Source organism: Gobio gobio, assembly GCF_949357685.1.
Source record: "Gobio gobio genome assembly, chromosome: 2".
Classification (NCBI taxonomy): Eukaryota; Metazoa; Chordata; class Actinopteri; order Cypriniformes; family Gobionidae; genus Gobio; species Gobio gobio.
The window spans coordinates 42993481-43012670 of record NC_137098.1 but is presented as its reverse complement, the minus strand read 5'-3'; the positions used below and the strand labels follow the sequence as shown (position 1 = coordinate 43012670).

The window sequence follows — 19190 nt, the reverse complement described above, 5'->3', positions numbered from 1 at the left end:
TCAACTGTTTTTTTTCTCTCTCCATGGCCATATTTTAATATTCATGTGTCTGGAAAGAGCATGTTGCAGGTCTGTGTTTTATTGGTTGTTGTCTCCCCACAGTATCATTTTGTGGGGCTTTGTAAACTGTAAACCTGTATTAATTCTAGTGTAGAATTTTTCTACAATATCCACATCATGACAGTAAAATGGGGCATTCTAGTCAATCTACTGCAGTATTTCCTCTCTCAGTTAGTAGAAAACGTGGTCAACACCCGGTCATGCATAGTGAAAAAAAAATACTGTCATCTACCGCAAAACCAATATAGTTTTGAAAAATTCTGTGATATAAATTTTTGGTCATACTGCCTAGCACTAATCAGTGCGTTCACATGCGCTGTCCAGACAGTTGTTTGCATTCATTGTAGTACTGTACTTTTAAGTTTTCTCACCAGTGAATGACAGATGATCGTAATCCAATAACGTTGTCTCTGATCATCACGCTTCTGGTCTGTGTTTTCATGTGTTTTGGAGGAAGCATGGCTTTGGACGGCAATTTGCAGGGAGGGTGGGATCATATGCTTTCAATGCTAGCAGGCTAAAGTTAGCATTCACCTATTGCATCTTTAAATACATAATTTTGCCCATCCTGTTTGGAACTGAACATGTATGTTAAAAGTAGTATTCTGAATACAATAAGTCAACTTATATTAGCTAAGCTCAGAGAACTGTGATGAAATTATGTGGGGTATCAATGATGTTTTTGGATTTAAAACCTCTTTTAAAATGTGCTCAATGAAGGATCTTATAGAAGGTTATTGAAATGGTTATGAATCCCATATTAAGTGTTTTTTGCATATCTAAATTTATGTGTAATTGTGTTTATCTTTTTCTAGAATGATGCCATTCTTGGTGATGGACACACAGTGGCTCAACAAACTCTGACAGTCTTTAGCTCCCAGTTGCATTCAGCAATCCTGTTGTAGGGGCCGCTGAGGGGGCAGACACTTCATGCACTGAACTCATACAATGACCAACCCCATCATGGACTTCTTTGATGACCCTAACATATTTGGGGAAGGGCTTGACAGCCTAGTCCAGGATGATCCAGGGTTTACCCCCGGGACAGTGTCCTTGGATGATGAACTAAACCTGGGTCCTAGTTTGGAGAATCTTCAGGTGGATGCAGGGTCCAGATCTTCTACCATCCAACACGGGATACCCTACAGTCAACCTGTAGGGCATTTTGACACCGTGAAGGCACAGACTTCAATGGAACAGTCCTTCCCTGGTCCAGAAGTAGGTAGCAATGATGGAAGAGCTTTTTTGCCACAGCAGCAACCATTTCAAGTGCCCCAGACCAATGGGCTGTTTCTTCACAACAGCCCCATGTGGGGAAACCATGATCAAAAAGGGAATAACTACCATCAGCACCATCAACACCACCAACAACTTCATCAACAACTTCAACATAAACAATTTCAACAGCAACAACAGTTTCAGCAGCATCAAACTCAACATCAGCAGTACAGTCATCAACATCTTCAGCAGAGACAGCTCAGTCAACACCCAATCTCAAACCAGCTGCAGCTTCCACACCAACAAATAGCCCATCAGGGCTTGCACCATATTGGCAAGACCTATCAGAACCAAAATTTTTACTATGGGGGCAATGTCCCCCAAAATCATTCCCAGCAGCGCCACCATAACTCACTCGGTGTAGAGGGTAGTCCCTTTCACCCTACAGTTACCCCAAGTGGTCATTCACAGTCCAAACAGTATCTTGAGGCCTCAATGAGGCCTGTTTCTTCTCAACACAGTGGCTTTCAGGTGGCACAGGGAGTCCAAGGATTTACTACAGGTCCAAGATTGGAAGAGAATGATCTGGCCTTCCCTGTCCAGTCCTCACCTGCAACTCATTCTTTCCCAACTGACTTAGTTAGCCATGCTTCGTCCTATCCCACTGCTCGTTACGCTCCCCCTGTTGTAAATGAAACTCAGTCTTTCTCCGCTGCCCCAGTATCTATTACAACCTCTTCTATGTCCATCTCATCCTCAGCTTCAAACCTGTTGGATACTGGTTGTCCTTTCCTGTCTAATTCCGGAATGGAACATCAGCAGCAACAAGTCAGAATACCAGGCAGTCCAGCACAACAGTGCCCCTTACGTAGCTCCAAATCGGACCAGAATCCCTTCAGCTCCTCTGAGGTGTTCTCAAGTGGTCTGAACTCATTCTCTGCAGACCGTCCGTTCTCTACGGCAGAGCGAAGGACCTGTGAAGTGCCTGGACCTTTGGTTACGAACCATGGCGTAAGCAGCATTAATGGGTTTCAGGCTCTGGAGGAGGTCTTGCTTGGAGAGCAACACGAACAAAGACTTGACGACCTGGGTGAAGCTCCTGACCTTATGGGAGATGAGCTGTTGCCCCAGCTGGAGGCACTAGACCAGGAAGAGAACTCCAATCACTCTTGGATAAATGTAGGACTAGGGAATGACAGAGAAGAGGAAGGCATGGAGGATGTGCCAATGGCATACAATGTACAGGTGAGAAAAGCAGTTCTCAGATCTTTCCCAAATGTATCTTGTTTTGTTTGATGGCTTTACATATTCAGTGTTGGGATGTTGGAGTGAGTCAAAGATTATCAGCTCTGCTTGGCTTATTTCGACAGGATTTTTGTAGTCATTGTTGGTGTATATCTACACCAGAAAATATGACAGATTTGACGTACATATGACATGCAGAGCTAATGACATGGATGAGAGATAAATGAAATTATTGCAGGAATGTTGCCAAGCAGACAATGGACTACTTTGACAACCGGCTACATTGTAGTGTTCAACTGTACTGCAAGAGAAAGGTCAAGATAGACAGGCTCCATTTAAATAATAATTCACCACTCCTCTTGTCAAGGGCCTTTAGACAGGTACTGTAGCAGCCGATTAAGAGTTGCAGTGGTGTTTAGGACTTACTGGGGCTAAGCGTACTTAAGGCTATAACAAGATGTGGGTCAGGCCAACCATAGGATAGTGGGAGGTGCTCTCCGACTGACTAGAGTGGGTCTGGCTTGTGGTTTTTCTGACTGTGTGTGTTGATGTGAGATTAGTGTTTGTGTGTGAGTGCAGGCAGAAGGGATATGTTGATAATGAGGTTTCCTGAGGGAAATGGAGAACGAGAGAGAGAATGAAAAGAGCAGGAGTGCTGTCTAGACTGTGATCGCAAGCAGCAGGCAGTGCTTTCAGCAATACTGCCTGGCAGTGTCAACTCTTTCTCTCTCTTTCTGTCTGTCTGTCTCTCTCTCTGTTGTGATGCATGAGCATCAGTCTTTCCCCTCAGCTCTTTGCTGCTGACACAGGGAGTTGAGGCTCAGTGATTCAGCTGCTACACTCTCTCTCTCTCACTCACACACACACACACACACACGCACACACGCACACACACATTGTGAACTCTTTCCACCAGTTCTACTGGGCACACGCAGTGCTCTTGCAGTCAGACGTGCGCTCACAAATACACCTACCCAAATACGGATTCTTATTTGCCAGTGCTCTTGTTTTTCCATGAGGAGAAATGCAAACAGGAGTCTCCTTTTTGTTTATCAATAGAGAGATGGATTGTAGTTAATTTTACCATATTGACTATTGGCAGATACTGTATGAGTTTTTTTCAGTATTGTCAATTTTGCATATTGGCCAAAAAATATCAGTCGATATTGATAATTATTAGCCTGGCGTGGCCATACTCAATTCTAGTCAGAATTTGAGTCTGGTACCGCTCCATTGAGCTTTGATTATGGGGCGTGTTTCAACCGAGCCAGGAAAGACCTCAATTGGATAGACCCACAACCAATCAGAGTAACGGATCGACGCATAAGGTTAGTTGTCAAATGTCAACAGAACTCAACTGCACTGTGTTGCCAAGTCCGTGTTTTTCTCCATGTCCCCGGGTTGAAGCGACCCCAATTATGTGATTATATAAACCCAGGAATGCGAATTTTAGCAGGCAACCTTGCCAAAATAACATATTTTGCCAACCAAACGTTTTGAGTAGCAATTGTGCGCGACATTGCAAAAACACTTGGAAACCCTGTCTGCACGCACGCATGATTAAGTAACGTTACAAGAAAAACATGAGTGTAAACGATCTTTGGCAGTAATAAAATAATTTAAGGATACACAGAGTACTTACCAACACGATCATCGTTTCTGAGAGAAATAGTAAAGGTGAACGCATATACGAACAAGTTCTCCGTTTAGGATAAGAGCAAATTCAACCCAAGAGCCTTCGATGACGTGGATGATCACGTTACTGTTGATCATCTGTCCATCATTGTCTAAAGCCCGCCCTGACAATTTCATTGGTCCGAACAGTTTCTGTTCGGGCATAATTCCTCCTCTATGGAGCGAGTCCAGACCGAATTGCCCGAGCAAAACATTTTGTGGGCGGGGCTAAATTCGGTTGGCATCCAGGCTAGATAATTATCATGATAAATGTAAAATATTTCTTCTTTTCAAGTTTAAATGCAGATTTTTTGCTCCTGAGTGAAAGTTGTGGAAACCAGACTGTTAATTGTGGTTTTATCATCAGAACATTACAAACACTTGCCCAACAGGTGAACATTTCACTAATTAATATTACATGTTTTGGCTCTTAGAAATGCACATTTTGATAGTAGCTTGAGTCAACAGTAGGGATGAAACGGTAGGGAAATTTAACATCACGATTATAGTGACCCAAATTATCACGGTTATCAATATTATCACGTTTTTGTTCAAATGAGATGAAAGTGTTCAAAAAGAACAGATGCACACACTTAAAACATTTAAACAAGTTTTATATTTGAAATCAACAAACAACAAATAAATCAAGCAGCTCTATGCACTTTTTTAAGCTAGATTCTATTCTGTGGGATTTCCTTCCTTATAATGGCCGTCGTCAATAGCAACGCATAACGCATAATTAATAATTTGTCGTAAATATAATCTCTAATATTATCTCTGTAAATATATTCAAGCATCAGTGTTCAGCAATGATGCATTTTAATCTAGCATATTTTTGTGTAAGAGCCCAAACAGTATCCTAGTGAAATATGCATATCCATATTTCCATATGATTTGACAGTTTATTTTATTAAATATCAAAAGGTGTGTATCATACCTGACACCTAGATGAACACCTTACAGTCAGGTTTATGACTGTCATTCTCTTCAAATGCTATTGATGTTTGAAACGTGTATAACGTTACCGATGTTGTGTGTAACTTTAGAGACGGTCCCTAAATTCGCCTGCGTTATGCCAGTCATATCAGATGCGCTGTGGTTCTGCTGTGTTTGTTTGAAACCATTTTCGCTGCTGAAATAGTACAAAAACACTCAACCACTGTATGATGAGTGAATCTCCTGCGTACATCGCACATTTATCTCTGCTTTGAGAGATTTCAGCGAGTGAGAGCGGCGCGCGCTCTGACTCCGCTAATCTGAACGCCTCTGATTATGAGACGACGTCGCTTTCATAAACTCAATAGAAACACGTGTACGTGGTTATAATGCGCAACGCGATTATAACAGATGGCTTTTGAGAAGACTATAATAAGTTCAACAGCCAGAGTGGCAATAGTGTGCAGCCGAAATAACGTTACACCCGCAAATGGAGGTTGTTAATGTCAAGCCCTGATTATTATCCCTTAAATGTCACCTTAGTCTTGACTGAATTTGTTCGTTCGCGTCACGTTATTATTTCCCAGACATAGTTTTGGTATTGAGGTCAAAGTCCACTTGCCTTGCGTTCGTAGTTTTGAAGTGTTTCCCCATTACAGCGACTTTCTTCTGGCATGTTCTTCAGACAGGGTGACCATCTTCGCTCAGGACTTTTGTAAAAGCCAAAATATGACCACACCTCAGATTTGGTCCTTTTAGAAGTCTGAAAAATCTCCAGGCGCTGTCACTGCCTTCTGCCATTTATTCCCATTCAAAAGACAGCAGTGCGCTGCGCCAGACTGACGCTGACTGGACATGATTTACCGCGAGTTTTCACAATCGTGATAATCACACGCGGTTTTAATGATAATTAAATTTTATACGATATTACTAATTTTACTAATTACTAACTTTATCGTGGTTTATCGTGAAACCGGTAATCGTTTCATCCCTAGTCAACAGTAGTAGACTAGTAACTTGAGTTGAGATGCAGATGTAAATTTATGTTCATTAAAGGGGTGGTAAAACACATTCTTTTGAAGGCTTGATTGTGTTTGTGGGGTGCACTGTAACGTGTTCATGCTTCGTTTAAAAAAAAATTGCATTATTTTTCATATATTTGACCTTTATTCTACACTGCTCTGTCCCTCCTTGTAAAACAGTCTGATGGTTTCCGGGTTTTATGAAGCCAGTCCCTCAAAAATATGCGATGGGCTCAGATTGGTTAGCTGGCCCAGTGTGTTGTGATTCGCTAACCGCCTAGTGCACGTTTGTCGGAAACGCCACGCCCTTTACCTTTACCGGAGGCTGTGCTTTGGTCAGTATTAGAAACAATGTCGTCAATAAAACCATATGAGCCCGAATCAGACCCAGAACATTTTAGTGAAGATGATCGAGTAGAACCTGTTCAGTCCTCAAGAGTAAAGACTGCGGATCTATAGTGATAGCTACTGAATGGCACTGAATGTATTTTTAGAACGATTATAGCCAAATATCTGTCGCAAGAACTATTAACCCAAAACGAACACTAAACACTGGCTTTACTAGTAAGTTAGCCAAATCATACACAGAACCATGTTTAGCATGCCTGTAGATAAATAATACATTAAAGCTCTAATCAAAGAATCATTTACACTAATGCCAAGTTCGCTGTTGAGATTTTAACGTTAGGTGTTTGTAACGTTAGGTGTTCGTCGGATAACGTTAAGTATGAATGAGCATTTAACAGACTGGTTTGCAGAACAGTGTTGTCATCTGTTTACTTACTTGCTACAACGTACAATTAACCTATTACAGGAAAACACATCGATGAAAAATAAATCAGACTTACAGGTTGTGGCCCGTAAACAGCTTCTGTTTGTAAATCCAGCTTTCAGGACAAGCCGTTGTGCGAATCCTGTATTGAACTCGCGAAGATTGTGGAAGTTTTCCTCCGTGAAATGTGCAGCGGGAGCCCTGCGCGCGTCGTGCATCCACACACTGGCCGTGTTTGTCTCGCGTAGCTGACGTTGTGCAAATCCTGCATTGAACTCGCGAAGATTGTGGATGTTTTCCTCTGTGAAATGTGCTGCGGGAGGCGCGCCCGTCGTGTGTGATTCACACTGGCAGTATTTGTCTCGCTGAACCGCTGCTCATGAATTGCAATGGACGAATATTGTCCATTATGTCACATTTTCCAGTCTTCTCCTCCGACCCTGTCTGTCTCGTGCTTTATGATGGGCCCCTCTACCTCATACACACGTACATATAACATGTTGTATGCTAAACGCTCTGCAACGCACCCCCGTCCCTAGGAAGGCTGAACAAAGCAAGTACCCCAGACCTGCAATCCGGATGAAAATAACAGCGTTTCGTCGGCATTGCAGCAACACCACTCCAGCCTAACTATACCACAACAGCAGCGATACAAAATGGCCTCACCCCCCCTTATTTAATATTCTCGGAGGAGGGGTTTATGTAAATATTGAGGCTGGTGATGTCACCAACCCTGGAGGAATGTCTGTAGTCGCCTACTGGCCGTTTGCTGTAGTCCTTAGAAACTGATTTCTTTAAAAGCAAATATCTTCCTTTGCTTTAAACTTTGAACGTTGTAACTTTGCAGATGTTGTTTATGCTCAAGCAACAACATTACACGCTAGCTAAAGTTAGAAAAGTGAAATCGTGGTTTCACCACCCCTTTAACAAAAGCAGTAGCATTTTTAAAAATGTTATGGTTCAAAATGATTGGTCTTCCATAGTATTAGGATCATGTTAACAACACATTGCACCTCACAATCATTGTAAAATAGTAACATTTTGTTTCTATGGTATTTGTTATGACAAACACGATATTGCTAATAACACAATTATACAATTATAATTATATTCAATATACAAATACAATACAATTATAATCCATTACTCTTTTAATACAGTTAATGTGTACATTAATAAATAATACAATTATAGCCACAATCCCCTTGGCTGTCCCTCACTTAAATATAATCTTTAAAAATGCTAATTAATAACTCTGCTAAACGTGATCTTTATATGATTTATATTGTGTTTTAATTGTAATTTTTTTTTAGACAAAATAGTATTACATTTTAATGTTGGCCATAACATGATAATAATTATCAGCTCTTCAGAATTGGACAGAATTTTCGTATTGGAGCATCCATCTACTGTTGTCAGATATATCACAAATATTGCTACAAATATTGTTACAAATATGTTACTTCCTGTAAAGGTGCTGAAAGCCAAGTCAGTCATGATAGATTATGTTCTCCTTTAGTCAATCTATCTGTCCTCGCAGATCCTTAATTAAAGCAGAGGCAGGATGTGGATCAGAGTTCATATCGTGTGACTTCCTGTAGTGAGTGTGTTTGTGTTGCTGTGTCTGTCTGCATTTGTGTGTGTGTGTTTGTGTGTGTGTGTGTGTGTGTGTGTGTGTGTCTGAGCGAGAGAGAGAGAGACGAGCCATTCATGTGCACTGGGCTGTGGAAAGCCAACAGATGTATAATGTGAGGCAGTCCCAGGGTAAAAGAGAGAGATGCACTCAACCTTCTCTCTCCCTGAGGGTCTCTGGGGCAAGTTTGTGCTTTTAATGTTCTGAGTTTTTATAAGCCTCTGGACTACGAGGGGTTGGTGTTTCAGTACTGAAACTTTCCTTCACCTAGGTCTAGGACGTCAGTTTAGTTTCAGTAGAGGGGAATGGCTTTTTTTTGTGGTTTACTTGGGTTAAATTTTTGTAGAAAATACAAGATCATGGTTGAACATGTTCAGACAGAAATTTCACTAGTAGGTTGATTTATTCACGGTACTGAAAAGATAACCCTCCTTCAGTGCATTCAATGGTCAAATCAGTGAGGGTTTATAAGGGTGGGTGGGTGGAGCCCCCAAATATAGAACAAAGCTCTCATTAGACTAATACATTATAACAAAAACAGTCTGTACTTTTACACAGGTGTTTTCTTCAAGTTTGGTTAGATCTGTAAACTCAAAAAAGGGGATTTTTCACACCAGCCTCTGGGAAATGTCATATCATATACCTTCCCATTCTAATGAACCCCTCTTGTGATATGAAAGATATATTATTTTTTTTGCATGGCAGCTTTGTTGAACAGGATTGAAAATGTTTGAGATTATTACATAAACTGCCATTTGATCAGACAATTTAGGAATCAACCTAGTTAAAATGTGAGAAATGGTTTGGAGTGAGTGACAGGGTAGAGCAGCGGCGGTCACAGTGTTACAGGGTGGTGTGATAGTGTGAGGGCCCGAGAGAGCGAGCGAGACCGGCTGACGGCATGAACAGAGCCCCTTTGTGCTGCTGCTTTGTGCAGAATGAACATTCAGCAACATAGATGCAAATACCAATCCACATCACTCACATGCACACACAAACCCCCTAACCTACTGTCTGGATGGGATCCAGATGATGGATCTGCTTTTTAAAGGGGTCATATGTTTTTTGTTGTTGTTGTTGTTGTTTTTTACTCTGTATTTCACTTGAATTTAGTTCATTTTAATTTTGTATTCTCTCTCTGACTTTTGGAATGATATTGGCTGTTTTATGATACTGTACATCTAAATGCCTTCACATTTTAAATGAGTATTAACTCTTAACTGTGACTTTTGGGTTTGTTGTTGTGTTCAATAAAGTTTTGTCTGGTTAACATAGCCCATGTAGCCCCTGCTGGTGGATGCTGTAACTACATAATCTGACTACGTAGAGGATCTTTCTTCACTGATGGCAGAAATATGTTTTTTTGTGTTTTTTTTTGTCAAAATATATTTTAAAGGGATGGTTCACCCAAAAAGTAAAATTCTGTCATAATTTACTCACCCACAAGTTGTTCGAAACCTGTGTGCATTTCTTTCTTTGACTGGATGACACAAAAGGAAGATATTTCGAAGAATGTCTAACCAAACAGTTAATGGGACTCTTAGTATCTTGTCCACATACTATGAAAGTCAATGTGGTCCATCAACAGAATTGTTATTTTTGGGTGAACTATCCCTTTAATAGAGATGTCCTGATCAAGTTTTTTGTGTGCCTGATCCGATTCGAGTGGTTAAATATTGAGTCCATCAGAAATTTGCTGCTGGCTCGTATGTAGATAGTGTAACATGAGGTATAATTAATTTTGGGTATATCAAACGGGCACATTTTTGGTCTTCTTAACTTGTTCCAGAGCAAATTGATTTGGCTAAGGGCATAGCATCCTTCATATCTCAGAAGAGTCTTTAGTTTTATCATATTTAAAAGACAGATGCGCTGTACCGATTCTTTCCGAAAACAGCCGAGCTTGTGCAGTGGGCGGAGCTTAAGAGGCACAAGCACGCACACACACACACAAAATACATCATGGCATTATCCCTGGATAAATTTCGATTCCTTATATGTTCGTGCTGTTAACATTTATAAATTTGCGCGCCGATTGCCAACAAAACAGACATTTAATGCAGTTTCACTCATCGCCTGCGGTTTCGACTGGTGACTGGAAACGAACAAACACACTTGCAGAGCTCTGTTGCTGCTCCAGAAAAACAAACTGCGTCCACTGTTTCCTTAACGGTGGGTTATTTGGGAAGTAGGGTTGGGCGATGTCTCCTAAATTGGCAGTTGACGATGTTTACAGTAAAACATTGTGATGGACGATGATATCGTGTTTTTAAAAAAAATAAAAATATATAATTTACTATATCTGTATTTTACTATCTCTTTACATAAATACTATTTTCTACTTAAAAACTATATAATTTTGTTATTTTACTAACCCAAATAATGACTCATCCGCGCTAGGTTGCACGTGAGGGAAAAAAGTAGCTTCCTTCCACTTAAGAAGAGTTGTGCACTTTTTATTTTAATATATCTCTTTACATAAATGCTATTTTCTACTTCAAAACGATAATTTCGTTATTAACCCAGTCTTTTGTATGTTAATGCTTCTTTACGGGAATAATACCACAGGAGTGAAGCACAAAGCTTTGTTTACAAAGTAAATAAATTCGCAGATAAATGTTACATCGCAGCCATTCTATTTTGCGATTTCCGTGAATTTTAACAATAGGCATAACGTTAGTCCATTTTATCCCACTGGACATGGAGATATATCTCGTTTCTTTTCTCAAATCTTCACTGGCATCGCACCCGTTTTCACAGGGAATTATAAACGTTTCTTCCTTTCGTTTGTTTATAATTAAGTCTATTATACCCATTCACATCCTTTACTGCGGGAAAGTAGAAAAACTGTAAGACGAATAGGCTACCTTTTTACTTCAACATTTATTTAACACAGTTTGTGCTTGTTATTAAACATGGTAAGGCGCGTCAAGTTTATTTGAATAGCGCATTTCACACACACACACACACACACACACATTCACACAGGCGATTTTACTTTCGCTTTCTCTGGCAGTGCATAATCAAACATAGCTTAAATGTCCTGACCCTGTGGAAGATAAAATTCGCTCTTTAGAACTTTTACAACAGGTGTTGCTTTGCAAGATCAGGAGAAAACATGAAGACGAAGATATTTGAGAAGGTGTCTATCCAGCTCGTGTCCCACACTCATCTCAAAGCGCAGAGCGGCATATGACGCATCTTTGCGGGGAAATAGGCTGTGAATTTTTTTTTTTAAAGTAATATTTAATTTTATATTCTTTAGGTTACCATTATTTACTGATAATTGTTTAAATGTTTTACAGGCTGAAGTGTGTTGTTTCACTGACGGAAGTGCTGAAATAAACACGCATGCTTATGAAATAGATGTTTGAGCCTCGTTTATTATTTCAAAATGTAGGCTATATCTGGCATAGACTACAGTATTTAAAATAGCATGCATTAGTTATACTCAATTTAATTTACAAAGCAATCCCTGCAAAGTTTTTAGTTTAACTATAGAAGGGGCGTCGCACTCACAACAAGACTCGCAATGGGGGGCGTGGCGCTCCATCGTGATATCGTCCATCGGCACAACCCTATTGGGAAGCTGAACAAGGTTATCTTGTATTATACTGCAGAGCTTTTATTATGCTGCTTGCAGACAACCGCTTCCGCTTCCTCCGCTCATGCGTATGTTGGGTAACGCAGCGCTGTTTTATCATATTAGATACATTTCAGTGTGTTGAAAGTTATGTTATAGCTTGGTGGCTACTAGGGATGCACCGAATATTCGGCCACCGAAAATTTTCGGCCGAAAATGGCCCAAAAGTGCATTTTCGGTTTTCGGCCGAAAGACTTTTATCACCGAAACAACACGGCCGAAATGTTGTGATGACGCAAACAGAAACCGCAACCTGCACGTGCTTGTCTGAAGCAACATGTCCGCGGTGTGGACGTATTTCAGTATATCTGAAAAACACCCACGTCTGCTCCATGCACACACACTGACAGCCAGAGCTCATGTTCTCCATGAGAAGAGGACCAGACTTCACTGTGAAACCCAACGCAATCTTTAACAGTGGCCATGTTTTAAGCACGGAACACACTTCAATCTGGCGGCGGCGCGCGCGCGTGAACGCGATCATCTGTGAGCGCGATCGATCATCTCTTCCTTAAGAATAAACATGAATGAACATCTGAAGGTATGTTGAGGATACATTACAACTTACTGTCACGTATCATATGTGGTGTAATCGCTCAATCAGTGTCTCAACGGCGGAAAGACCCTCAATATAACTGCTGTAAACTAAACAGTCATGTAGCATCATTTACCTCAGGCAGTCATTCAGTGTCCACAGCTGTTAGTTCACTAGAGAAATCAACTCTTTCACTAAATATATGACCTATATTAGCCGTTATAGTCATTATATTCTACTGAACCTGTTAATGATATATTGATTATTTCATGTATGTTTAAATAAAATGACAGACACTGTGTATAAATGATTTCAACAACGAATTGGATAAAAAAACTATTTTATAATTAGATTTAGAAGTTATTGCAAAAACTGCCTTATGTGAAGTTTACATGTTTGTGTACTATGTTATTTGAGTGTTGATTATTAGACCTAAAAATACATAGCAACTGAATTTAAGCTAATAGTTTGGGCTCTGTTGTTAACCTTTAATATTAATGTGCAAGTAAGGGCGCGATATATAGTTTAGAGCAATATATTCAATAAACTTTTAGTTATAATTTTATTCATTTAAGGACAGATACTTTTTTTTTTCAGTAAACCAATAAAAATAAATAAAAAGCCATTTTGTAAAACTGCTGTACCGAACCGTCAGTTTTGTGAACCGCTACACCCCTATTCTACAGTTAACATATGGGCTCTGGCAGTCTTTGTTTTGATACACTATTATGTTGAAGGCCTACAGAGAAAGTAGTTGTATCTTTAAGCAGTTGCACTTGTTCTGAATGCACTTTCTTGTAGTAGTCCTACAGAGAACAATTTTAAATGCACTAGACCTAAATGCACTTTGTTTTTATGAGAGAACATTTACTTTTAAAACCTTTCTGTAGGCCTGTACATTATTATTTAATGTACAAATGAGTGGGGTCAAGTTAAACATTTTAGTTTGAATTATTTTATTTTATACTGTGCATTGTTGCAATGTGCTAAATAAATTTTGGCATAATTTGTAATTGATTTATTCTTTGAAACTTTAATATTAATCTATGCAATTGCAATGCCTTGATTTTAGTAAAGTTAGTACACAGTCATAGCCATAAATGCAATGGTACTAATAATTGGCATAATTTCTTTCGGTGTTTCGGCTTTCGGTTTTCGGCCTTGGTTTCCTCTTTTTCGGTTTTCGGTAGGGATGCACGATATATCGGCAACATATCGTTATCGGCCGATAAATGATTATTTTTGATGTTATCGTTATCGGTCCAATAAGAAAATTTGACCGATATAGTCAAGCCGATAGATAATGTATTATTTCCTTCAGCTGAGACGGACGCGCTGTCCACCATGATGGGTTTGAATTGCTCTAAATATGTTTGGAATCACTTCGAAAAGGAAAATACAGTTATGTGCAACATTGGAAGCGCAAGTCTTCTATAATCTACATAAAATGATAATGAGAATAGAATAGGCTGTAAAAGAGCGTTGTGTTTCAGCGCGTTTGTTGAGGGAAGAGCGCGCCCACGGAGTTACACCTTCATGACGAGCACAGTCAAGTTCGCTTGTGCATTCACAGCCTTTTGTGCCATTGTAAGTTGTAATATTATATTTATTATTATTCTGTGTATGTAATATCATATAGGATGCGTTTGGTTAAGTTAATAAACGATGCAGTAAAGCACTTCATTGTACCGGTCTTTAGCTTCAGCGCGCGCCCACGGAGTTACACCTTCATGACGAGCACAGTCAAGTTCGCTTGTGCATTCACAGCCTTTTGTGCCATTGTAAGTTGTAATATTATATTTATTATTATTCTGTGTATGTAATATCATATAGGATGCGTTTGGTTAAGTTAATAAACGATGCAGTAAAGCACTTCATTGTACCGGTCTTTAGCTTCAGCGCGCGCCCACGGAGTTACACCTTCATGACGAGCACAGTCAAGTTCGCTTGTGCATTCACAGCCTTTTGTGCCATTGTAAGTTGTAATATTATATTTATTATTTTGTGTATATAATCCCATATAGGATGCGTTTGGTTGAGTTAATTAACGATGCAGTAAAGCACTTCATTGTACCGGCGCGCGCATTTCAAACAGAAATGCACAGCATTAATAACTACTGGGACTGTCCTATACATAACACTGCAATGAGAATATTTCTGTTATAAAACGTAGTGAATTCTCTGGGTTTAGTTGTTTTTCAGCGCGCTGTTGTGGGAAGCGTCAACAACGCATTCTGACCAGCACAGTCAAGTTCGCTTGTGCATTCGCGTCATTTTAAGCATATGTAGGGCCTAAGTCGTAATATTACGTTTTTGTAGTATAAACATCTGATTAAAGTCATATAGGATGTGTTTGGTTAAGTCAATAACCCGCAGTGCTTCACTGTACCGGTGATCATCTTAAGTTTCATCACGCTCTCAAACAGGGGAAGAGCATCCACAGGAGTTATAACCCTTCACCTATGCGTGATTTTGTGCTAATATAAGTTGTAATATTATATTTATTTTGTATAAATATCTGATTGTTCTCATATATGATGCGTTTAGTTGTTAATTAAACTTCTTAGCGCTTCAGTTTATGGTTGTTCGTTCATTCTCTCCAGCTTCAGCGCGCTCTCAAACAGCAACATTATTCCTAATAGACTAGACTAATATTACAGATGTTTACTATTACTGTAATATTAAACATATTTTTTTTTTCAAAAACACAGAAGCATTATTTTTTATAATTAGCACTTTTATTGTTCTCGTATCATTTCCATCAACAATATGGTTTGATTAAAACCATTTCTTTATCGTCTGTGCGGAGGTTATTTCATGCACTTGCATTCTGATTCTTTATTATGCAGCCTAAGTAATGCTGTTCAATTACTTGTTTGCATTATTTAGGTATATTATTTTTATTTTTTAGACTATATAATTTTTGGTAACATTTTACAAATAAGGTCTCATTTTATTAATGCATTAACTATCATAAACAAACAGAGAGCAATAACCTTAGTTTCTTTTAGTAATAAAATGTTTGTGTTTTGTAACAGTCCATTCACAGTTCATACCTAATGTTAAAAGACACAACTTTGGGTCTGAGTATGTTGAGATTAACATGAACTAAAATTAATAAATCCTGTTGAAGTATTGTTCATTCATTGTTGGTTAACTAATACTAACAAAAATTAAACCTTATTGTAAAGTGTTAAAAAAAAAATTGGAGTGTAAAATTAATTTGAAAAGGTAAGGAATCTCACACTGGTTCAAATAGGCTACTGTAGTGTATAGGTTTGATTTATGTTGAAGTGTTTGGGACATGGCTTTTAATGGTGAGCCTTTTGTTTTTGTAATCAGGCTCTCAGAGTTTATTAAAATTTGTATTTAGATTTATCGGCCAATATATCGGTTATCGGCTTTCAAATATTAAGAATTATCGGTTATCGGTATCGGCCAAAATGTTCATATCGGTGCATCCCTAGTTTTCGGTTTCGGCCAGGAATTTTCATTTCGGTGCATCCCTAGTGGCTACTATGAGACACTTGTTGCACACTGCAGTAAGCTAGATCAATATTAGGCATGCTAAAACATGGTACTCGCAGTAAATCAAGAAAACGAGATTCAAACAGTAACACACAATATATTAGTGTCTTTGGTGTTTTTACATGGTTTCTACAAAATAAAAAAAATTCGAGGAAAATTCGGAAATCGAGGGTAACGCGGGAATGTATGATGTCATTGATAGGCGACGCACGGACACAATTCTTGTCCTGGTTAAAATAGCTTATTTCTCTGGATTTAAATATTCTTGGAAACATTTAGGATAATGTAAGTACACAAGTCAACATAATATATAACACTAGATATTTTAATCCAAAAATCTTACATATTGAGCCTTTAAGACGCAACTTACACATGCATTGGCTGTCATGGGAAATCCCCTTCACTGTTAAGAGGACAAACTCAAAGATATTTCCTCAGCGGACATTCAAACTGATTTTGTGATTATAAATGTAAGATTGACCAGAAGAATACCATCTAGATGCAGGCAATGCAGGCTCTCTCTCTCTCTCTCTCTCTCTCTCTCTCTCTCTCTCTCTCTCTCTCTCTCTCTCTCTCTCTCTCTCTCTCTCATAATACTCTACTCTTCATAATACAATAAGCTTTAGGACAGTGTTGATCCTGGATGCTGTCATCTGCGATTGTGACGACCGTAACATGATGAGGCTTCTCCCGTTTGCATTGTGATCTGTAAACCATCGCTTCCAAATTAATCTCCCACCATATTTATTTTAAAATCTTTTATATATTTAAGTCCCACTTGAATGCTCCTCGACGAGAGGTGGTCCATCTGTGTCACAGACTTTTTTTTGGGGGGGGGGGGTATTAAACTTCATAAACCATCAGTGAAGTTTGGCCGTCATTTGGAGGGGGTCCGCTACATTCTGTGTCCAAAAACAACTTGGGATAAGGTTTTCACACTGACAGCTGTCATTGTAAGACAGTTAGCAACTCCGTTTGTTTGTCTGAGTTAGCAACAGTAACTATTAACCGATAGTTAAGTAGTATTTCTTCTTCTAGTATTTCTTCTAGTTCTAAAGTGGAGTTTTAGAATAAGTAACGGAGGCTTGGGCTCAAACTTTTAACTTGAAATTTGAATCCGCGGCGCAAGGAAGTAGTTCCGCACAAAAGAGGGTTTTTAAAGACACTCCGTTGTTGTTTCTTATTTATTTACACACTTATGTCGTCGAACTGTTTTATCAATGAAATATTACACTCGTAGCCGTGCAATAAAGTAAACGGTAGATAAAAATTAACTCAAAATAATTTTTAGTGATTAGTTACAAAATTGTGCATCAAATATATTAAACACGGAAACTTGAACATTACGTTACGCGCTAGAACAGACTTCATTGGGTCTTGAGCGTCACGCACATAGACTGTAAAAAAATATGGATGTAGTGTCCGTGACGTCACCCATAGGGTTCTGATGAGCAGTTTTGAAGTGTAAAGTAGGGACATGCAGCCCGTTGCCATCTTGGCAGCGTGTCATCGCGCGTCACTCCCAGATAATAGAAAATGGGCAAAAAGGCGGGATGTGGGCGGAGCTGAAGTGACGCGATGACTAACAGACAGCAGATAAATGACTATCCACCTGTCACTCAAAGTGGCCATGCCCTTAATTATGCAGAACTTTAAAGCTTTATATATTGTAAACGAATGAGTTATAAAAAAAATTCACCCCCCTCACAGTTGTCATGAAGGGCAAAATTAGCTGTATAGACCAAAACCACAATTTGTACCAGGCTGTAAACATGTTTTATTCTAATGTAAAGTTGGGCATTTTAACATGGGGCTCAATGAGATTCTCTAGTGGCCAGTCGATGAATTGCAGTTTAAGTCACTTCCGTATTGGCTTCAAGAGAAACTGAGGGAGGTTGCCGCTTGGTCACGCACAATACATTTGAGCTTCTTTGTCTTTTAATGGCGTTTGGTAAACCCGCTTGAAGGTGCATACCGCCACCTACTGCATGACATCTGCGTGACAGCTGATGTAAAATAAAGGATCAGGATCACTGAAAATTTGATTTGGAAATCCCAAATTTTTTTGCAAACAATATTTAAATGATATACAAATGATATACATTTAAATGATATATTGTTCAAAAGTGTGGGGTCAGTAACATTTCTCTTCAGAAGAAAATAATACTGACAACCTGGGTGAAGACTGGGATTAATATTCCCCAATGATTCATTGAATTGATCGAAAATGTTATTTATGTGTTTGTAAAAAACTGTGACGCTGTTTCATAACTGTACATGATGACAATGGCTCTGTCTGGCTCTGCGTCAGCACAACATCAGAATTCAGTGTTCGCTGTCATCGTATTTGTCAAAGGTCCAATAGCCGAATCGTTTTAGGAATATATATATTAATTTATTTAAAGGTTCACTGGTCATTTATACTCTGGTAATTTATATGTCTGTATGTTTAAGAAAAAAACAAGGGGGAAAATTCAGGTGTCTCAATGAATGAAAATGGCTTTCTTTGTGGCACCCCTCCCCAATAACTGATGTGGCATGAAGTAAGGTGTGTATGTGTGTTTGCTTGCTTGTAAGCCTTCTACCATGTGCCGTGTGAATGCGCTGTGTGAGTAAAACCGGTCTGTGTGTGTGTGTGTGTGTGCGCATCCGCCTCTTTGTGTGAGTGCATGCCTGTGTGTGTGGCCAACTTGCTTTGTTGCTTCCTGACCCTGCGTCTGTGAGGTTTATATAACTGGGCCGGTCTGTCAGGCAGAGTCTCCAACCAGCACTGTAACTTGATACCTGATTACCTCCCACTGTATGTCTGCATGCGTCTGTGTGTTTGTGCTCCCCATCTGTGTATGCAAGTGGCTCATCCCCTTTTCCCTTCACCTAATTCAGCTCAGCACGCATGTGCATTCATTTCTGTACCAGCCGACTCG

The 19190-nt window shown here is 39.3% G+C and overlaps 1 protein-coding gene across 4 annotated transcripts in view; it reads left to right on the top strand.

Moving 5' to 3' along the window:
* chd9 (chromodomain helicase DNA binding protein 9) overlaps positions 1-19190 on the top strand; it is a 93380-nt gene that overhangs the window by 14144 nt on the left and 60046 nt on the right. For all 4 annotated transcript variants that reach the window (XM_079804848.1, XM_079804847.1, XM_079804845.1 and 1 more), the window contains exon 2: positions 876-2523. In XM_079804848.1, coding sequence (XP_079660974.1) covers positions 1009-2523 — 1515 coding nt within the window. In that variant the 5' untranslated portion in view covers positions 876-1008. The remainder of the gene's footprint in view (positions 1-875; positions 2524-19190) is intronic.